Here is a 23,404-nt window from a genome sequence, read left to right as displayed (position 1 = left end):
AGTTTTCTGAATGTTGAGTTTTAAGCCAACTTTTTCACTTTCCTCTTTCACTTTTATCAAGAGGCTCTTTAGTTCTTCTTCACTTTCTGCCATAAGGGTGGTGTCATCTGCATATCTGAGGTTACTGATATTTCTCCCAGCAATCTTGATTGCAGCTTGTGCTTCTTGCAGCCCAGCGTTGCTCATGATGTACTCTGCATGTAAGTTAAATAAGCAGGGTGACAATATACAGCTTTGACGTACTCCCTTCCCAATTTGGAACAAGTCTGTTTTCCATGTCCAGTTCTAACTATTGCTTCTTGACCTGCACAAAGATTTCTCAGGAGGCAGGTAAGGTGGTCTGGTATTACCATCTCTAAGAATTTTCCACAATTTGTAGTGATCCACACAGTTGAAGGCTTTGGCATAGTCAATAAAGCAGAAGTTGATGCTTTTCTGGAATTCTCTTACTTTTTCAATGATCCAACAGATGTTGGCAATTTGATCTCTAGTTCCTCTGCCTTTTCTAAATCCAGCTTGAACATCTCGAAGTTCATGGTTCACATACTGTTGAAGCCTGGTTTGGAGAATTTTGAGCATTACTTTGCTAGTGTGTGAGATGAGTGCAATTGTGTGGTAGTTTGAGCATTCTTTGGCATTGCCTTTCTTTGGGATTGGAATTAAAACTGCCTTTTTCCAGTCCTGTGGCTATGGCTGAGTTTTACAAATTTGCTGGCATATTGAGTGCAGCCCTTTAACAGCATCATCTTTTAGGATTTGAAATAGCTCAACTGGAATTTGACCACCTCCATTAGTATTTTTTCACAGTGATGCTTCCTAAGGCCTACTTGACTTTACATTCCAGGATGTCTGGCTCTAAGTGAGTGATCACACCATCACGGTTATATGGGTCATGAAAATTTTTTGCATGGTTCTGTGTATTCTTGCCACCTCTTCTTAATATCTCCTGCTTCTGTTAGGTCCATATTGTTTCCTTCATTTATTGTGCCCATCTTTGCATGAAATGTCCCCTTGGTATCTCTAATTTTCTTGACGAGATCTCTAGTCTTTCCCATTCTTGTTTTCCTCTATTTTTTTGCTTTGGTCACTGAGGAAGGTTTTCTTATCTCTCCTTGCTATTCTTTGGAACTCTGCATTCAAATATGTATATCTTTCATTTTCTCCTTTGCCTTTTGCTTCTTTTCTTTTCTCAGCTCTTTTTAAGGCCCCTCAGACAACCATTTTGCCTCTTTGCATTTCTTTTTCTTGGGCATGATCTTATCACTGCCCGCTGTACAATGTCAGGAACCTCCATCCACAGTTCTTCAGGCACTCTGTCAGGTCTAATCCCTTGAATCTATTTGTCACTTGCACTGTATAACCGTAAGGGATTTGATTTAGGTCATACCTGAATGGTGTCATTGTTTTCCCTACTTTTTTCAATTTTTGTCTGAATTTTGCAATAAGGAGTTCATGATCTCAGCCACAGTCAGCTCCCCGTCTTGTTTTTGCTGACTGTATACAGTTTCTCCATCTTTGGCTACAAAGAACAAAGTCAATCTGATTTCAGTATTGACCATCTGGTGATGTCCATGGGATGTCTAACACATGTCTCTTGTGTTGTTGCAAGAAGGTTTTTGCTATGTCCAGTGCTTTGTTTGACAAAACTCTGTTGGCCTTTGCCCTGCTTCATTTTGTACTCCAAGACCAAACTTGCTTGTTACTCCAGATACCTCTTGACTTCCTATTTTTGCATTCCAGTCCTCTATAATGAAAAGGACATCTTTTTTGGGTATTAGATCTAGAAGATCTTGTAAGTCTTCGTAGAACATTTCAACTTCAGCTTTTTTAGCATTACTGGTTGGAGCATAGACTTGGATTACTATAATATTGAATGGTTTGCCTTGGAAACAAACCAAGATCATTCTGTCATTTTTGAGATTGCACACATGTTCTGCATTTCAGACTCTTTATTGACTATGAGGGCTACTCCATTTCTTCTAAGGGATTCTTGCCCACAGTAGTAGACATAATGGTCATCTGAGTTAAATTTGCACATTCCAGTCCATTTTAGTTCACTGATTCCTAAAATGTCAATGTTCACTGTTGCCATCCCCTGTTTGACCACTTCCAATTTACCTTGGTTCATGGACCTAACATCCCAGGTTCCTACGCAAGATTGTTCTTTACAGCATCGGACTTTACTTTCATCACTAGTCATGTCCACAACTGGGGGTTGTTTTTTGCTTTGGCTCCGTCTCTTCATTCTTTCTGGAGTATTTCTCTACTCTTATCCAGTAGCATAATTCTCTACTCTTCCCCTACTGACCTGGGGAGTTCATTTTTCAGTGTCCTATCTTTTTGCCTTTTCATGGGGTTCTCAAGGCAATAATACTGAAGTGGTTTGCCATTCCCTTCTCCAGTGGACCACGATTTGTCAGAACTCTCCATTATGACCCGTCTGTCTTGGGTGGCCCTACATGGCATGGCTCGTAGTTTCATTGAGTTAGACAAGGCTGTGGTCCATGTGATCAGATTGATTAGTTTTCTGTGATTGTGGTTTTCATTCTGTCTGCCCTCTGATGGAGAAGGATAAGAGGCTTATGGAAGCTTCCTGATGGGAGAGACTGACTGAAAACTGGGTCTTGTTCTGATGGGCGGGGCCATGCTCAGTAAATCTTTAATCCAATTTTCTGTTGATGGGCAGGGAGGGCTGTGTTCCCTCCCTGTTGTTTGACCTGAGACCAAACTATGGTGGAGGTAATGAAGATAATGGCAACCTCCTTCAGAAGCTCCCATGCACACACTGCCGACCTCAGTGCCCCCCACCCTGCAGCAGGCCCCCACCAACCCATGCCTCTGCCGTAGACTCCTGGACACTCATAGGCAAGTCTGGGTCAGTCTCCTATGGGGTCACTGCTCCTAAACTTTCTGACATTTTACTGAATATAGACTTGCTTTAACACTGTTTCAAGTTCAGAATCTATGGCCTGTGCTAACAGAATTATTTCTGAAAAACACATAACATCTCAGCCATTTTGAGCTAAATCTTTACATATTGCTTTCTTCTATTTTTGAGAGCACCATGTGTTATCTGAGGGCTTCCCAGGTGGCGCTAGTGGTAAAGAATCTGCCTGCCAATGCAGGAGATTGGGTTTGATCTGTGGGTTGGGAAGACCCCTGGAGGAGGAAATGGTACCGTATTCCAATATTCTTGCCTGGAGAACCCCATGGGCAGAGTAGCCTGGTGGGCTACAGACCACGGGGTTGCAAAGAGTCAGACATGACTGAGCACGCACTGCACTATATGTCTGAGTGAGTCATCCAGCTCTCAACACTCCTACTGGGGAAGCATAATTCCTTGGGATAAAGGTTTTCTCTGTAAAATCAAAAGGCTCCTTTCCAGCTTTTTAATGATGCATTGCTCTTCTCCCATTTATTTCAATAAATTTAAATATTCCTTCATTTTTTTTTCTTATTTTAGCTATCAGTCAACAGTATCAATATTTCAAAACTACTCTTTCCATTTGTTCTCTCCATGGTCTTCATTCTGGTATTCTTGGCTGCCTGCTACTCTTTGCAACCTTATGATCCCCTCTTTCACCTCATTTCCACTTTGTCTAATTTGAAACACTAACATTAACTCTAACACTAGGAAGCTCAGCAACTCACATTCTTGAGAGAGCTTTAGAATGTTTAACATGGCAGTTTCAGTTAACCTCACAAAAGGAGAAACATTTGCAACAGTTGGGAGGTTATGGTAGGAGACACATAAGATTATGAAACACATTTTTATACTGTCCGTAAAAAGAATGATTAGACATCGTAGCAATGGAAATCCACTGATATGCTTAATTCCCCTCTTTTGGGAAATAACTGTACTTACATAATTTCTCAGTTTCATCTAAGGTAAAGACATGTTTTAACTTTGTGTTCCTACCTTTCTTGCTACCCGATTGACAAGTACTTTATGTAGAGATGTGGTCAAATTTAACTTCTTAAAACAAAGTCCAGAGACTCTTCCAGAGGAAGCCTTCATTGAAAAAAAATTGAAACTTTATGGAGTTAAACATAATTTTAGCAATAAATAGAAGTAATTTACTAAACATTTTCCAAATACTCACTAGCTTTTTAAATGAGTTTCCATCCTGGGAAAAAAAAAAAAAAAGATATAAAGATAAAACACTTAAAAAAAAATACACTACTTGACTTTTAAAAACATTATTTGGATTAATATTATATGCTTCTAAATATATTCACTTGAAATATATTCATGTTTTAAGTACCAGAAGATAAATCTCAGTGAATTCTTGAGTCCCTTCTTATTGTGGGAATACCTAATGTTGCAACATACTTCAGCTGCTAGATTTATGAATAAATGACACAAGAATAAATTATGACTTACCTGATTCATGGAACATTTTTCAATATGAGCAACTATAACTTCCCCAGGAATTCTTACTAAGATATAAGAAGCCATACTATATAATGCTGCATTATTTCCATCAAAAGTAATAATGCTGAGTTCTGACAACATGGAACACCGACCTAAAAAGTGATAGAGAGTAGATTTAGTCTATTAACTAATTATTTGTATTACAGTAATAACTTCTCCTTTAAAAACATCTTTCAAATTGGTTTTATTATGTTTGACAAAAAGCAACTTTAAAAGTTATTGGAAGCCAAAATCATAAGTCAAATGAACTTTGACTTGATGAAGTGATAGCTTCAAAAAAATAACCATCTCCCCCTGATTTAAAACTGATAAAACTCACATGGACATTCCCACTCAGGGCAGCAGATATCACTATTCACTTGAACAGGTCTTCCCCGGAAACCACAGTCAGGCATTTCCAAGTCCTTTGGGCAATTAAGAGACCAGTTGTACAACTTCCATTCCATGTTAAGACATATATATTGGCTACAGTTATAAACAGGATCAAATTGTTGAGGCTGTTAATAAAAAAGAAAAATTAATGCATTTTTTTCCATTTTCAACTAATGTTTTAAATTTCTCATTCACATTGCCTATAGTATACACTTCCTAAATACAGAATCTTTTGAAAGATGAACAATGAAAATTTCACAGTGGCTTTTGTTGAGGTATCTTCTCTAAAATACTCAGCAGTATGATTCATTTAATTTTACCTTAATATTGATTTGATATCAGAACTGCCCACATACTCAACTTCTGAGAAAACTGAAGTCTTGTCCCAAATTGTCTAGATCAGTGTTCTGCAAGCAGACTTAAAACAGTGGCAGGTGACCCTTCATATTATGCTGTATAAAGCTAGTATGATTAAGACTTCTGTTAATGTCAGTTTAAAAATAACAACTTAATATTATCCAAATATTTCATTAAAAATCAAATATCAGTTGGGCATGTCTGGATAGAATCATTAAAATTTATTTTTTTACATATAGCTTACAGACTTCTAGATAAAGTTGCAGATTTTTCAAAGCTTATAAATTATATTCTATATAAATTATACTAATAACTGTAGCAATGATAAATATCATCTACTTACTATGCTCCAGACATCATTCTAATTAGTCCATTTTATTTCCACAAAAACACCCTCTGAGGTAGGTATTAAAATTTTTCCCTATTTCGTAGACAGAAAATCAGGTTTAAGGTCAAACTAAATCCCGAAGAAAGGCAGTGCCAAAGAATGCTCAAACCACCGCACAATTGCACTCATCTCACACGCTAGTAAAGTAATGCTCAAAATTCTCCAAGCCAGGCTTCAGCAATACATGAACCATGAACTTCCAGATGCTCAAGCTGGTTTTAGAAAAGGCAGAGGAACCAGAGATCAAATTGCCAACATCCGCTGGATCATGGAAAAAGCAAGAGAGTTCCAGAAAAAACATCTACTTCTGCTTTATTGACTATGCCAAAGCCTTTGACTGTGTGGATCACAATAAACTGTGGAAAATTCTTCAAGAGATGGGAATACCAGACCACCTGACCTGCCTCTTGAGAAACCTACATGCAGGTCAGGAAGCAACAGTTAGAACTGGACATGAATTAACAGACTGGTTCCAAATAGGAAAAGGAGTACGTCAAGGCTGTGTATTGTCTCCCTGCTTATTTAACTTATATGCAGAGTACATCATGAGAAATGCTGGGCTGGAGGAAGCACAGGCTGGAATCAAGATTTCCAGGAGAAATATCAATAACCTCAGATCTGCAAATGACATATGCAGATCATATAATTCATCTGCTCAAAAATCTCCCTTTGCTCTTTCGAAGTCACTTAGAATGAAAGCCACAGTCTTTACAATCATCCACAAGGCCTTACATAATCTATTTCCTATTATTTCACTCTGGACTCACTGCATGACCTCCTTGCTATTCTTTCATTTTTTTAGGTTGTTAGGTACATTCTCAGCTCAGGGCCTTTGCACTTGCTGATCCCTCTGCTTGGATTGCTTTGCATGGTTCTTTGCATGGTTCACTCTCTCAACTTTTTCAGATTTTTCTTTAAAGTAACAGTTACTCTATTAATGAGGCTCAGTGAAAATCATTTCATCAAAAATAGTTTTATTTTTCTCCTGAGCACCAATCTCTACAATGTTTTATATAACTTGGCAAATTAATTTTGCTTATTGTCTACTTTAGAATCCAATACAATGTACACTCTGTAAAAGCAGTAATTTACCTGAACAGCTCCTAGCCAGCAATAGTGCTGAATAAATGTTAGTTGGATAAATAACTGGTTTATCAGAACAAGTGGCATATTTGGAGTAAGGAGATAATTTCTAAAGTCTCAGCCAAGACAATTACTAGCTCTGGGATTCAGTGACCTTATCTTGTACTCGTATATCTTCGTCATTTTGCACAGTGCCCCAGTGGTTCAGCAGGTGAAGAATTTGCCTGCAATGCAGGAGACGCAGGAGATGCGAGTTTGAGCTCTGGGTCAGGATGGATGATCCCTTGGAGGAGAAAATGGCAACCCACTCCAGTATTCTTGCCTGGATAATCCCATGGACAGAGGAGCCTGGTGGGCTACAGTTCAAAGGGTTGCACAGAGTCGGACATGACTGAACATGTGCACAGATCAACAGATGGTATATAGTAGCTGCTTGATAAATATTTTTGAATGCCCAGTTTATAGAGAAACCCAAAATATACCCTATTATTATAAAGAATTATCATCATTAAAGAATTATTAAAGAATCACATTTAATTATTATTGTAAATTAATAAATTATCTAATTAAATTAACACATGTAATTATTATTCTACCTAATTATCACAAAATTATTGTTATTAAGGACTCATCTTTAAGAGGTCATTTGCATTTCATTTTGTTTTCCTTAGTGTAACCAGAATCTAATTATTAAGAAATATTTGACAGTTAGAAAAGGCAGAGAAACCAGAGATCAAATTGCCAACATCTGCTGGATCATGGAAAAAGCAAGAGAGTTAAAGAAAAACATCTATTTCTGCTTTATTGACTATGCCAAAGCCTTTGACTGTGTGGATCACAATAAACTGGAAAATTCCGAAAGAGATGGGAATACCAGACCACCTGACCTGCCTCTTGAGAAACCTGTATGCAGGTCAGGAAGCAACAGTTAGAACTGGACATGGAACAACAGACTGGTTCCAAATAAGAAAAGGAGTATGTCAAGGCTGTATATTGTCACCCTGCTTATTTAACTTATATGCAGAGTACATAATGAGAAACGCTGGACTGGAAGAAGCACAAGCTGGAATCAAGATTTCCAGGAGAAATATCAATAACCTCAGATATGCAGATGACACCACCCTTATGGCAGAAAGTGAAGAGGAACTAAAAAGCCTCTTGATGAAAGTGAAAGAGGAGAGTGAAAAAGTTGGCTTAAAGTTCAACATTCAGAAAACGAAGATCATGGCATCTGGTCCCATCACTTCATGGGAAATAGATGGAGAAACAGTGGAAACAGTGTCAGACTGTATTTTTTGGGGCTCCATAATCACTGCAGATGGTGACTGCAGCCATGAAATTAAAAGATGCTTACTCCTTGGAAGGAAAGTTATGACCAACCTAGATAGCATATTCAAAAGCAGAGACATTACTTTGTCAACAAAGGTTCATCTAGTCAAGGCTATGGTTTTTCCTGTGGTCATGTATGGATGTGAGAGTTGGACTGTGAAGAAGACTGAGCACCGAAGAATTGATGCTTTTGAACTGTGGTGTTGGAGAAGACTCTTGAGAGTCCTTTGGACTGTAAGGAGATCCAACCAGTCCATTCTGAAGGAGATCAGCCCTGGGATTTCTTTGGAAGGAATGATGCTAAAGCTGAAACTCCAGTACTTTGGCCACCTCATGCGAAGAGTTGACTCATTGGAAAAGACCCTGATGCTGGGAGGGATTGTGGGCAAGAGGAGAAGGGGACGACAGAGGATGAGATGGCTGGATGGCATCACTGACTCGATGGACGTGAGTCTGAGTGAACTCCAGGAGTTGGTGATGGACAGGGAGGCCTGGCGTGCTGCAGTTCATGGGGTTGCAAAGAGTCGGACACGACTGAGCAACTGAACTGAACTGAAGACATCCTAAAGGAGATCAGTCCTGGGTGTTCATTGGAGGGACTGATGCTGAAGCTGAAACTGAAACTGCAATACTTTGGCCACCTCATGTGAAGAGTTGACTTATTGGAAAAGATCCTGATGCTGGGACGGATTGCGGGCATGAAGAGAAAGGGATGGCAGAGGATGAGATGGTTGGATGGCAGAGGATGAGATGGTTGGATGGCATCACTGACTCGATGGACATGAGTTTGAGTGAACTCCAGGAGTTGGTGATGGACAGGGAGGCCTGGCGTGCTGTGATTCATGGGGTCGCAAAGAGTTGAACATGACTGAGCGACTGAACTGAACTGAACTGAAGGCATACTTAATTTAACAAAGAAAGACTTGAGAGCATACCAAAAGAATTTTAATAGCGTTTGGATAGTGATACAGAAACATTAATAGACACAATCAGGAAATGAGAGATAGCTGAAGATATTATGCAGTCATACCTCACATTCCAAACCTGTTGTTGTTGTTAGCATCTCAATTGCAGTGAAGTCTGATGGAGTAATCATTTCTGGACCTGAAGGAAATAAAGAGGTCCCCAACATTGGTGAAGTGGTATTGATCATGTATAAAATTCATTTGTGACAGACACCATGATCAGAAATTTTATACAGATTATTTCACTTAATTCTAAGAAGAACCCTGTGAAGTATAGATAATAATATTATTGTCATTTTACAGATAAGGAGACTAAGCTGTAGAGAAGTAAGCTGGTAAGTGTCAAAGGCAGAATTTGAACTTGGGAATTCTGATTCCAGAGTACTGGCTTTGAGGCACCATTCTATAAAACACCTTCACTGCCTTGATGGTGTCAACACATTTGTTTGAACTGGTAGAAATATCAATAGTATCACTAAAGACTGCTCAGGAGTTACAAATTTTGTTGAATTCTTAAAATACATAGCGAGGTTGATTCATTTCCCAGTGAATCTCTAGAATGTTTTCCTTGCAAGCAGAATAGATGATGCTATGGACTAATCAAGACCCCAGTTGAGGATGTGGTAAAGAAGGTATCCATTGAAAGGGAAAATATGATGGGTAAACATTCAGAAAATGAAGATCTTGGCGTCTGGTTCGAACACTTCATGGCAAATAGATGTGGAAACAATGGAAACAATGAGAGACTTTATTTGAGGAGGGCTTCAAAATCACTGCAGATGGTAACTGCAGCCATAAAATTAAAAGATGCTTTCTCCTTGGAAGAAAAGCTATGAGCAACCTAGAGAGCATATTCAAAAGCAGAGACATTACTTTGCCAACAAAGGTCCATCTAGGCAAAGCTATGGTTTTTCCAGTAGTCAGGTATGGATGTGAGAGTTGGCCTATAAAGAAAGCTGAGTGCCAAAGAATTGATGCTTTTGAACTGTGGTGTTGGAAAAGGCTTTTGAGAGTCCCCTGGACTGCAAGGAGATCCTACCAGTCAATCCTAAAGGAAATCAGTCTTGAACATTCATTGGAAGGACTGATGCTGAAGCTGAAACTCCAAAATTTTGGCCACCTGATGCAAAGAACTGACTCATTGTAAAAGACCCTGATGCTGGGAAAGCTTGAAGGCTGGAGGAGAAGGGGACGATGGAGGATGAGATGGTTGGATGGCATCACCAACTCAATGGACATGAGTTTGAGCAAGTTTCGGGAGTTGGTGGTGGACAGGGAAGCCTGGCATGCAGTAGTCCATGGGGTTGCAAAGAGTTGGACACGACTGAGCGACTGAACTGGAACGGAAACATACTTGTAAGATGCCTTCTAAAGTTTTTTGTTAGTAATAAAGATGTCTCCAAAATATTCAAAGTCTGAAGGACTGTTGTTTTTTAGTCACTCAAGAGTCTTCTCCAACACCACAGTTTGAAAACATCAATTCTGCCACACTCAGCCTTCTTAATGGCCCAACTCTCACATCCATACATGACTACTGGAGAAATAATAGCTTTGACTATTTGAATCTTTCTTGGCAAAGCAATGTCTCTGCTTTTTAATATGCTGTCTAGGTTGGTCATAGCTTTTCTTCCAAGGAGCAGTTCAGTTCAGTCGCTCAGTCGTGTCAGACTCTTTGCTACCCCATGGACTGCCAAATGCCAGGCTTCCCTGTCCATCACCAACTTCCAAAGCTATCTTTTAACTTCATGGCTGCATTCACCATCCTGGAGAAGGAAATGGCAACCCATTCCAGAATTATCGCCTGGAAAATTCCATGGACAGAGGAGCCTTGTGGGCTACATTCCATGGGGTTGCAAAGAGTTGGATACGACTGAGCACACACACACACAGTCACCATCTGCAGTGATTTTGGAGCCCAAGAAAATAAAGTCTGTCTCTGTTTCCATTGTTTCTCCATATATTGCCATGAAGTGATGGGACCAAATGCCATGATCCTTGTTTTTTCAATGTTGAGTTTTAAGCCATCTTTTTCACTCTCGTCTTCCACCTTCATCAAGAGGTTCTTTTCCTCTTTGCTTTCTGCCATAAGAGTGGTGTCATCCAAATATCTGAGGTTATTGATAATCTCACAGCAATCTTGATTCCAGCTTGCGCTTTATCCAGTCCAGTATTTCACATGATGTACTCTGCATATAAGTTAAATAAGCAGGGTGACAATGTATAGCTTTGATGAACTCCTTGTGCCAAAATGAAGGGCTGAAATTTTGTCTAGCTGTAATTGAAGTATCCATTGTTGATACTATCTAAAATGACCATATTAATTTCCAGTGGCTGCTATAAACAAATTATTACAAGTTTAGTGGTTTAAAACATCACCAAATTATTATTTTGCGGTTCTGGAAGTCAGAAGTCCTTTAATCCAATTTTCTGCTGATGGGGGAGGCCCCTTAGGTGCTTGGCCTAAGGCAGCCCAGTCCTGGAAAAATCAATGGCTGTATTCCTTCTAGAGTCTCTATGGAAGAATTTGTTTCTTTGCTTTTCCAACTATTGATTGCATCAATATATTGATGCATCATGGCCCCTTCCTCCATCTTCAAAACCACAGGATAATATTTTCAAATCTCAGTCTCTCTCTCTCCCTTCTTCCCCCTCTCCCTTTGTCCTTCCCTGCTAATTTTGACTTCTCACATGCATTATCTCCTCTGACTCTGACCATCCTCCTTCTCTTTTATAAGGATCTTTGTGATTACACTGGGCTCACACAGATAATTCAGGAAAACTCCCCATCTCAAAATTCTTAACTTCATCACATCTTCAGCATGCAAGGTCCCATTTTCACAAATTCTGGAGATGACGACATGGACATCTTTGGGCAGCCATTATTCAGTCTACCACAGTGACATCAGAGAACTAAATAAATTTTATAAATAACTTATTTTATATATTCTAACAACTTATCATAAAGTAGAATAAACACTTCTATTGCTTGGTCCTAAAAGCTGGGTTCATGGCTTATTAGATGTAACTTCTACAGAATATGACATTTTTACAGACTAAAATGGGATTATAGTTCTTGCTTCTTCTGTCTGCCCTCTGATGGATAAAAATAAGAGAGGTTTATGCAAGCTTCCTGATGGGAGGAACTGGCTGTGGGGAAAGCTGGGTCTTCCTCTGGTGGTTAGGGCCATGCTCAGTAAATCTTTAATCCAATTTTCTGCTGATGGGGGAGGCCCCTTAGTTGCTTGGCCTAAGGCAGCCCAGTCCTGGAGTCCACAGTCTTTATGGTAGGGCTAACAGCAGCCTCATCCAAGAGGATTTATGCCAACATCTACTTCTGCTTCACTGACTATGCTAAAGCTTTTGACTGTGTGGATCACAACAAACTGGAAAATTCTTAGAGACGTGGGAATAAGAGCCACCCTACCTGCCTCCTGAGAAACCTGTGTGCAGGTCAAGAAGCAATAGTTGGAAATGAAGGGCTTCCCAGGTGGCACTAGTGGTAAAGAACCTGCCCACCAGTGCAGGAGACGTAAGAGATGAGGATTTAATCCCTGGGTCAGGAAGGTCCCCTGGAGGGGAAAATGGCAACTCACTCCAGTGTTCTTCCCTGGGTAGTCCCATGGACAGGAGCCTAGGGGGCTATAGTCCATAGGGTCACAAAGAGTCAAACACAACTGAAACAACTTAGCATGTATGGAACAACCGACTGGTTCACAACTGGGAAAGGAGCACATCAAGCCTGTATACTGTCACCCTGCTTATTTAACTTATATGCAGAGTACATCATGAGAATTGCTGGGGTGGATGAATCATAAGCTGGAATCAAGATTTCCAGGAGAAAAATCAACAACCTTAGATATGCAGGTGATACTACTTTAATGGAGGAAAGCGAGGGGGAACTAAAGAGCCTCTTGATGAAGGTGAAAGAGGAGTGTGAAAAAGCTGGCCTAAATTTTAACACTCAGAAAACAAAGATCATGGCATCTGGTCCCATCACTTCATGGCGAATAGATGGGGAAACGTGGGAAATCAGCAGATTTTATTTTCCTGGGCTCCAAAATCACTGCAGATGGTGATTGCAGCCATAAAATTAAATGACACTTGCACCTTAGAAAAAATCTATGACAAACCTAGACAGCATACTCAAAAGCAGAGTTATCACTTTGCTGACAAGGTCCATTTAGTCAAAGCTATGGTTTTTCCAGTAGTCATGGATGGATGTGAGAGTTGGACCACACAGAAGGCTGAGCACCGAAGAATTGATGCTTTTGCAATGTGGTATTGGAGAAGACCCTTGAGAGTCCCTTGGAGATCAAACCAGTCCATCCTAAAGGAAATCAACCCTGAATATTCATTGGAAGGACTGACGCTGAAGCTCCAACATTTTGGCCACCTGAGACGAAGAACTCACTCACTGGAAAAGACCCTGATGCTGGGCAAGACTGAAGGCAGGAGAAGAGGGCGACAGAGGATGAGATGGTTGGATGGCATCATCGACTCAATGGACATGAGTTTGAGCAAACTCCGGGAGATGGTGATGGACAGGGAAACCTGGTGGGTTGCAGTCCATGGCGTCACAAAGAGTTGGACACGACTGAGAGGCTCAACAACAACAAATTCTAGGCAAAAATGTGACAGGCATTCTCATTATCTATACTAACTGAAATGGGACAGAGACAGACCAGATGCAGAAACCATTCTGAAAATGTGGCTCGTTGATCCAGTAAACAGTTACTCAGTGAAACAAAAGTGACTGCTGGGTTCTCCAGTGGGCTGGGTATAACTAACACCAGCAGCTGTTTAAGCATGCCAAGATCTAAGTTACATAATGCTAAGTTTAATGTCTAAAATTACAATACTTATAAACATGGGTAGAGATGGCTTACCTGGTGAAATTAATGCTGGTTCTGTGGGAATCAGAGGTATGCCTACAAAGAAACAAAGATACTCTTCTTTAATCTGTTTTGCTTAAAGTGAGGCCCAGACAGTTCATATAAGAATGTTCATATAAGGAAAATGTTTTGGGAGAGAGGATGCAAGAGGAATATTAGAAGAAAAATTTGCATAATTTTAATGTTGGAGAAGACTGTTGAGAGTCCCTTGGACTGCAAAGAGGTCTAACCAGTCCATCCTAAAGGAGATCAGCCCTGGGATTTCTTTGGAAGGAATGATGCTAAAGCTGAAACTCCAGTACTTTGGCTACCTAATGCGAAGAGTTGACTCATTGGAAAAGACTCTGATGCTGGGAAGGATTGGGGGCAGGAGGAGAAGGGACAACAGAGGATGAGATGGCTGGATGGCATCACCGACTCGATGGACATGAGTTTGAGTGAACTCCGGGAGTTGGTGATGGACAGGGAGGCCTGGCGTGCTGCGATTCATGGGGTCGCAAAGAGTCGGACACAACTGAGTGACTGAACCGAACTAAACCGAAAAGTAACTCAGAACCAAAAAAAAAAAAAAAAAACCACTTTGAAAAAGACAATGAAGGAGAATCTTATGAAGGTTTGTTGTTTGTCTAAAATGTCTGTTTTTATAGTTACTTGCCACTGTATAAATATATTCATGTATTTTACACTTCAGAATAAGTTAAGTAAGATTCATACTTACAGTCTTCTGGATAAACACATTTAAGAGTGACTTCATCAAGGATCATATGTTTAGGGCAATAGGGAAAGCATCCTTCAATCCTTCACATGAAAAAAATTAAAGAAAAAAATTTAATATAACAATATATGGCATTTAATATATGCAATTAAGATACAGTTTTCCTATAATTCTTCTATTTGCCTTGTCAAACACTAAGGATTGCTCCATTTGCTATTTTCCATCATACCTCATTGTATGAAACCACAGGTTAGTGGATGATAATGAAATATTCATGATTGAGGCAGAATTTGAACACAGAACATTCAAAACATACACTTAAATTTGGCACACACCAAGGCCATGTTCCATAAATTACTGGAAATGCAGAAGAATCCTTTATTGTGATTTTACTCTATATTCATCATACTGTTATTTTCCTACACTCCCTCACATATAAGAAGATAAGACACACTATTTGAATATTTACAAGGATGTTGGTAGAACCAAATCAGAATGTTCAGTGGCTGTCTCTGCCTATTATTAAGCCCTAAAGTCATTGGAAAGTAATTAGAAATCTCTGGGTGGCAGACATGGAGTCGGGACATGGCTGCTCTTGGAGGACAGGGAGGGGAATGGCCGAGGCTACACTTCTCCCAAGAGCCTCAGGGCCTGTGTCTGAAATAGCAGCAGTGCTTAGAGAGGGGGTGGTTGCATATGAGCCTAAGCAGACTGAATTTCAAGCTCCGAAACATCTGGTCTTTTATGTGGCACATTGCACTTTCAAGAATCCCAAATTTCAAGAAGAATGGATTTGGGAATCATCAGCCCAAAACAGATGAGACCATCCTGAAATGCTTCTGCTCTAAGGGAATGAAGCCAAGATGATGACTGAGACTACATCTTCCTTTTCGTTCAGTTGGGTCTCAGAGTCCAATTTATTTTGATTCAAAAGAAATATACCCTTCAAGTACAGCCAGTTCTTAGACTCACACATACTAGAGAGAATTAACATACATACGGTTTTTAAAAGGCTTGCTTGTCTGCCTCTCAAATACACCAACAGGCTATAATACTATTTTTAATATTTTACTTATTTAAATAAAACTTTTTTGGCTATGCGGCATATGGAATCTTACTTCCTTGACCAGAGATTGAACCGGTGCACTCTGCATTGAAAGTGGAATTTTAACCACTGGACAGCCAGGAAGATCTCTCAGTGATTGTAAAATATTTCCAATTGCCTTAACTATAAAGTAAAAGTTTGGACCCAAATACTCACAACCCCTTTCCAATTCAGTGTGGATATGAACTAACTTGATACTCTGGGCACATGTTGCCACCAGAGGGCACTTGTTCATGGAAGGAAATCGAACCCAAGAAAAGCTAACTTCTCTTTTAACAGGAGACTGTGTGGTCACCTCTTGGATACTTCCTTCACAAATTTTTTTAAGAAATACTTAACAGCTTAGCTTATGAGACCAATTATTTATTTCATAAAATGAACTTAAATAATAAAACTTTAACCAGTATATGATATTCTTATCCTACTCTAAACTTTGTCAAGCACATAAGAAAAAGCTACTAAATTACTGAAAATATCAGGGACAGTTGGCTATCCTCAAATTAAATAAACACCACTTTTTTATGCAACTTAATTATTTTGCAATTGCTTTATGCAAGTCAAAACCACAGCTATTCTTTTAAAAATATCTTCCCAAACCCAGTAACTTGTTCCGTTAAAATGTCTTCATGGTTGCACACAGCAGGGTTCCCTTTACTCTGTCATACAACTGGTAATTTAGTCAACTTCTGACTGACAAACACGCCTCAGAGGCAGAACAGTTCTTATAATAGGTATATTATGTAATAGGAATAACTCTACTTACATATGGGCTCTATGGTATGCTAGTTGGCATCTTTTATGAAACTTCTCATTTCCACTAGATATTTTTATTTTCAACACTTGCTATGTGCCAGAAACTGAAATCCTCTAGAACCAGCGTGGTGGTGGGGACTTGGAGGAGGCATGCAGGGCGATGCTGACATGCCACCCCAGTACCTGAGCCTCCTCTCAGGACAGCAAGGACCAGGAGGAGCCATAGTGAGGTGCCTCAGCCAGGAAAAGGGGAGCAGTAGAAAGGAAACAGTGATGAAGACAGAGATGAGAATTGGCTTGGCAGGGGTGAAGTTTCATCCTGAGTCTCTGCTCCGTGCTCTAATCATACCAAAACAGAAACTCCGGGGGATCTATAGACCAAACAGTGGAAGCACTGAAGATCTGGGTTCAACCACCCTGGAGACTGTGTATGCCACAGGAAACAAACTAGCCTAATGCCATTTCAAATATAGCTCCATTTCCTTCCCAGTTCCAGGGCTGCTCTTGTCCGCCTCTCTTTCTCCCTTCCTCCCCAGCACTCCCCAGCATGGCCTCCTCCCTATGAAGGCCCTGTTATTTCCCGGCCTCCTGATGGCTTCCAGAGGAGACAGGAAATAGGTTTGTGAATGTGAAGGGTCCAAGTGAGTGGTGGCGGCTTCTTTTCAGAAAGAACTGGTTGTTTTCATTTTTAAGAAAATAAACAAAAGTAACCTAGACAGCATATTAAAAAGCAGAGATACTACTTTGCCAACAAAGGTCCGTCTAATCAAGGCTATGGTTTTTCCAGTGGTCATGTATGGATGTGAGAGTTGGACTGTGAAGAAAGCTGAGCACCAAAGAACTGATGCTTTTGAACTGTGCTGTTGGAGAAGACTCTTGAGAGTCCCTTGGACTGCAAGGAGATCCAACCAGTCCATCCTAAAGGAGACCAGTCCTGGGTGTTCATTGGAAAGACTGATGTTGAAGCTGAAACTCCAATACTTTGGCCACCTGATGCGAAGAGCTGATTCATTTAAAAGACCCTGATGCTGGGAAAGATGGAAGGTGGGAGGAGAAGGGGACGACAGAGGATGAGATGATTGGATGGCATCACCAACTCAATGGACATGAGTTTGAGTAAACTCCAGGAGTTGGTGATGGACAGGGAGGCCTGGCGTGCTGCAGCCCATGGGGTTGCAAAGAGTTGGACACGACTGAGCGACTGAACTGAACTGATCATTTCCTTCCCTCTGTTCCTGTAGCACATGGTGCCCGACAGGATGTCGGTGTTCAAACTCTGGCTCAGCTGCCTGAAAGCTGTGTGGTCTGAGGCAAGCTGCTTAACTTCCCCGTGCCTTGGTTTTTTTCCTCTTCTGACAACGGGAACAATGAGATTACCCATTTTATAGCACTTAGCACAGTGAGCGTCATGTTCTATATAAACACTTCAATGTGCTGCGCTTGTGGCATTTATTCCTCTGGTCCTCTTTCCCCTGTATGGTCAGTTATCTGTTGGTGTTCCTGTCTTCTTCCTAAAGACTTTGAGCTCTTTGCAATAGGGACTGCATCTCACTTATTCATATGCCAGAACCTTCTGTAGTACCAGTATTTGTTGTAGAGCAGAAGCTCATAAATAACTAATGGAATATGATTCATTTAAAAATATTCCCTCCTACTACTGCTGCATTTCTCTGTTCTCCTTTACAACAAAACAGCTTTAAAAAAAAAAAAAATAGCTGTTATACTGTCAATCTCCATTTTGCCTCTTCCTATTCTCCAGGTTACCAAATCCAAAGAATAATTTTCAGTCTCAAGTTTAAAATCCTTGAAACCAAATTCCTGACTTTTCCTCTAAACTTCTCCTCCTAATATCTTCCTTATCTCAGTAGCTGGCAACTCAGTCCTTCCATTAAATTGAATCATTTGAGTTTGTTGATATTTGACCAGATTTGACCACAAAAATGGCAATTTCATATGATTCTGAAATCAATGAAATGCCGAGATCTGACCTGGAGCCCTTACCTCCTCTTTCTCTCGTGTGCATGCGTGCATGCTCAGTCACTTCAGTTGTGTCCGAATGTTCGCAACCCTATATACTGTAGCCCACCGGGCTCCTCTGTCAATGGGATTCTGCAGGCAAGAATACTGGAGTGTGTTTCCATGCCCTCCTCCAGGGGATCTTCCCAACCCAGGGATCGAACCTGCATCTCCTGTACTGCAGGTGGATTCTTAACCACTGAGCCACTGAGGAAGCCTCTTTCTCTCATAATTGATGTTAAATCTATGAGCATCCCTATGGCCTTAACTTCAAAATGCAGGCAGAATCTGTTCACTCTCCCCATAACCTCCAGGGCTACCAACCTAGTGAAATTCCCTTCATGTCCTGTCTGTGTCACTGCCCAGTTCTGCCCTTGTTCTTCCCCTCCCCCAAAGCCAGTGCAAAAGCCAGTGCAAGAGCCAGTGTAAACTTGTCAAAGGAAGAAGTCCACTCCTCTGCCCCGAAGTACACCAGGCATTACTCAGAGAATAAGACAAAGTCCTCATGACAGAATACAAGGCCCTGTGTGACTTCCAGCCACTTTTTCTGGTTTCTTCTCCTATGTCTCTCAGTTTTGTTCACTTTGCCCCAGTTAACTAGCCTCCGTGCTCATCCTCAAACACACCAGACATATTCCCACCCTGGACCTTTATACTTCTCTCAGGTTGAAAGGGTTTTTCCCCAGACACCCACATGGCTAGTTCCCTCACTTCCTTCACATCTCTTACTAGATCTTGCCTTGTCAACCTGTTCTTCCCTGACCACCCTATATTAATGAGCAAACACGCACATCTGTTTTATGCTCCCTTTTCCCTTCCTTTATTTTTGTCCATTATAAATCCATCTAAACAATAGATCACATTATATATTTACATTTTAATTTTCTATTCTTTGCCTCAGTGCAGCAAAATGTTTAAGCTAAAGAAAGGTAAGTACTTTGTTCAATACTGTATCCCAGCAGCTACAAGAATTGCTGGCATAGAGCAGACTCTCAATAACTACTGCTTGAATAAAACAAAACAAATTCATGAATGAGTAACTAGAATAAATTATTCTTGAGAATTTTTTTTAGCTAAAAAAATCATCACTGGGAACAGAATCTGCTAATGCTAGAATCTGTTCATTAGTGGTTAAACGTGACTTACGGTGGAAGAAATTTACACGCGAGAGCTGCAGGGTCACCGCAGGTTTTAAAACAGGGAGTGGCACAAGGCTCGTATTTCCATTCACACATCCTCCTGTAGGGCACTGCTGCCTGGATTTCTGGGGAAAAAATGAAGTTCAGATTGTGTATATTTTTAATGGGCAGCTTGGAATGCAGTGATTTCTAATAGTAAACCCTTTAGGGTTTGAAACTTTTTTGATTGAAAAGACAGGGCGGCAGAGGTTGGGGGCGGGGGAGGAAACAGCGTAACTGCTTGGTGATGAAGGCATTTCATGCTCAGGTTGAACATCAGAATCTTAGTTCTTCTTCCAAATATTTAAAAAAGCAAGAGGTAGGAGGAGACTAAGGACAATTCTAAATCACCTTCCTTTATTTATGTTTTGCTGGTGTTCAGTGATCTACGTATCATAATAGCACACACTTGTTTAGAATTTAAGTTTTTGTAAAATAGCTTTTTGTCCATTATTCTATTTTATCCTTGCAACAACCCTGTTGAGTGAATATTATCTCCATTTTATAAATGAGGGAATTGAGGCTAACAGGAGCCAAGTGACATGCCAAATTCAATTAGGAAAATGGCAAGACCAAAGACATATTGCCTGACATGAAGCTTAAGGAGAACACTCCATCTTTGTTCTTCTCATAGAATTTAACTCATTGCACATGGTAAGTATTATCTGATGACATAAATGAATGAACTGATTTGAATAATACATGCTCGTAGTTACAAAAACTTCCCTTAATGGAAGCTTTTTCTCCTACAAACTCAGCTAATACTTTCCCCTTCCCCTGTCACAGAGCAGTCCTTCTGCAGCAGTCCAAGATTATCTCTGAAGAAGAGAGCTCCGTAAGGCAGAAAGTTCAGGAAACAGGTTATGTTACTTGGACTTAAGATATGGAATTTAATTCCAAGGTATGAGAAGGAAAATGAGGCTTTCTGGAAGGCACTTAAGCATCTCAATATTAAAATAATAGTTAAGCTTGGGTTACTAGAATCAGGGGTCATAAAAGAGGATTGGTTCCAAGACTAGAATAAACCCAGAGTGTCTCCTAAGTTCGGGAAGCCCACAAAGATGAGTTTCTGAGATGCGGATGATGCCATTGACTGCAGTTGTCCAAAGCTCAGGTAAGGCCACTGGGTCTGGGTATGATGGAGTGGATTTGTGTAATGGAGGGGAAATACAGGCTCTCAAAATTCAACTTTTAATTAAACTCAAGTAAAACTATTACACTTACTCTACAGAATATTGTATACACATGTCAGTGACTCTCATGAGACCAGGAACCCCATTCAATAGGCAAAAATTTGAAGCTCAGTTTGAACTTTCTTGAAACTTTCTTGAAAAAATTTGAAGCTCAATTTGAATTTGGACTTCCCTGGTGGCTCAGATGGTAAAGCGTCTGTCTACAATGCAGGAGACCTGTGTTCAGTCCCTGGGTCAGGAAGATTCCTTGGAGTAGGAAATGGCAACCCACTCCAGTACTCTGGCTAGAAAATCCCATGGACGGAGGAGCCTGGTGCGGGGTCGCAAAGAGTCGGACACAACTGAGTGACTCACTTTGAATTTTCTAACATCCAAACAGATTTATAGAAATTTAACCACAACAAAAAAAGCAAATGATTAGCTTTCTTAGAAATGACTTAGAAAAGTTGGTTAGAATGAAAAAATTTGGGAGACCCAAGGCAAATATTGAGCTCTTAGGGTTTGAAAATAAAGCATGACTTTTAAACACTGGGTGAGGCAGTGAGGATTCCTCTCTGAAATTTAGAAAATTCAATAGCTATAGAACTGCAAGGATCTCTAGAAATAAGACGGGGATTCTGCTGAACCAGAAAAATCTAGAGGTCAGTACAATTGGACTCCAAAGTATTCAAAGAACACATTCAAAGCATTCAAAGTATTCGAAGTATTCAAAGAGAGAAACACATCGTCTTCGTCATAAAGAATCAGACTAAGTGAGAAGTAGCCGTCTATGAAAGAAAAAGTAGATACAAAACTCTACAAGAAGAAGAAATGGGTAAGCTCTATTTCCAAAGCTCAGACAGCACTGAAAGTAAAAATTGAGGCAATCCTAAAAAATAATGTCATTTAAGGCTATTCTAAACAATTTACTACATTAATTTATGTAGCAAAATAACCCTATAAAGTAGGTATTATTTCTTCCATGAGACAGATGTGTAAACTTAAGGATAAGGAGGTTAAGAAACTCACTAAGGTCATACAACTAATTATACACATTAAAATAATTTTTAAGTTAAAAATCTAATATATTTTTTGTCACTCCTTAAATTATCTACTTAATATATGGACATCTCAGGACACATACCTTCCACACTGAAGCTACTTAAGCGTTTAAATTCTTCAGAATCATCATATTTTGATGCTTTGGCACTAGAATCTGTCAATATAATGAAAAAGCCTTTCTTGCTGTATAACTCAAAAGCGCTGTACCCAGGAATCCAGAGGTCCTGATGGTGAAAAAACGTAGCTCTCCGATGAAAGGCTGAATTCGCTTCCCACAGTTTCAAACTAAGAGTGTCGTCATCGTGGACACAGAGAAAGTAGTTGGGCCTTTCGGCAGATTCCAAGGAAACGAGCGCCAATGCTGGAAAACAGAGCAGTCTGTTAGACAACTCCCTGGGTTCTCTGGAGAAGGCGGATCATCAGCACTGGCGTTGTAAAATTCATGTATAAGGCCAACAAAACAGAAATGCACAACTGGCATGAATAGTTAATGCCATTCTCAAAGATTTTAGGAATGAATTACAGATCTCTAAAGGAAAAAATTATATTTTCATGCAATGCATAAGAGTGACAGCTCTAAAAATATCAGGCTTTCACAAGTTCTATGTTTTAAAATAATTGATCATGTTCATGGAGGAAGAAAAAAAAATAAAGAAATGTCAACCTAGGACCCCAGAATGTACAACTCTATACAAATAGTTGAATAACTAATTGGACATACATTTGCACTTGCAAGCTTTAGCATTTTCAAATGTACAAAATCTATAAATGGCTAAATTGGATGATAGAAAAGAAAAAGAAATAGAGAAACAGATCAATTTAGACATGTCACTGCATTTCAATATCACTGAATTCTTAATGAGCAAATGTTCTTTCAAGTGATTCTACTGCATTAAGAAATGACTGTTTGCTCAACCTTATTGTCTTATTTCCCTAGAGATGATCAAAAAGCTAATGAACAACTACAAAGCATTTGAGCAGTGTCATGCTTTTTTGTTATGTGCTTTAAAAGTTTCCCCTGTATTTGTAAAACCCATGGCATAAGTCTCTTAATTGAGCTCTTAGATTTAATTTCTTAGGCATTAATTTCTTTAGGTCTTACTTAATTTGACCTAAGGATTTTTCTATTAAAAACATCAATTATTTTAAGTTATACAATAAAGAGCTCTCTCAAGTCCAATAAATGATTCAAAAAGCATTCACTGTGTCCTACAATATACAAACCCTTCCATTGAGCACTGGAATATGAAAAGAAGAATTTAAAAATTATAAAAGAAAAAACATATAACGCATAAATGAAAACTTAGACTGTGATAGGTGTTTTCATAGAATCAAAGAACTAAAGGAGCTCTTTTTACAAGAATAGAGCAATTTATTTTAACTGGGAAATCAGGAGAGTTCTCTACATTAGTATAAGTTATGTCAGATTCATTCATTCAATAAATATTTCCTTTGTTTATAGAACACACCATGCATGGTTCTAAGCAGGGTTAGAATAGTAACAATGTACCCTGAACATCACACATCAGAAAGAGACACAAATCATCAGTTAGAATAGATGCCAAGTGGATACAACCAGTAT

The 23,404-nt window shown here is 39.7% G+C and overlaps 1 protein-coding gene across 1 annotated transcript in view; it reads right to left on the bottom strand.

Annotated features, from left to right (window-relative positions):
* The window catches only part of OTOGL (otogelin like), a 174,246-nt gene that overhangs the window by 39,654 nt on the left and 111,188 nt on the right, over nucleotides 1–23,404 (bottom strand). The window contains exons 33-41 of the mRNA XM_059886820.1: nucleotides 21,905–22,183; nucleotides 19,557–19,674; nucleotides 14,540–14,619; nucleotides 13,816–13,857; nucleotides 8,995–9,068; nucleotides 4,755–4,932; nucleotides 4,385–4,527; nucleotides 4,104–4,127; nucleotides 3,920–4,012 (exon numbers count right to left, since the gene is read on the bottom strand). Of these exons, the coding sequence (XP_059742803.1) occupies nucleotides 3,920–4,012; nucleotides 4,104–4,127; nucleotides 4,385–4,527; nucleotides 4,755–4,932; nucleotides 8,995–9,068; nucleotides 13,816–13,857; nucleotides 14,540–14,619; nucleotides 19,557–19,674; nucleotides 21,905–22,183 (1,031 nt within the window). The remainder of the gene's footprint in view (nucleotides 1–3,919; nucleotides 4,013–4,103; nucleotides 4,128–4,384; nucleotides 4,528–4,754; nucleotides 4,933–8,994; nucleotides 9,069–13,815; nucleotides 13,858–14,539; nucleotides 14,620–19,556; nucleotides 19,675–21,904; nucleotides 22,184–23,404) is intronic.

The sequence above is a fragment of the Bos taurus genome, chromosome 5 (assembly GCF_002263795.3).
Source record: "Bos taurus isolate L1 Dominette 01449 registration number 42190680 breed Hereford chromosome 5, ARS-UCD2.0, whole genome shotgun sequence".
NCBI classification, from domain to species: Eukaryota; Metazoa; Chordata; class Mammalia; order Artiodactyla; family Bovidae; genus Bos; species Bos taurus.
Note: the sequence above shows the minus strand (reverse complement) of the source record. Positions and strands in the feature narration are given on the sequence as shown.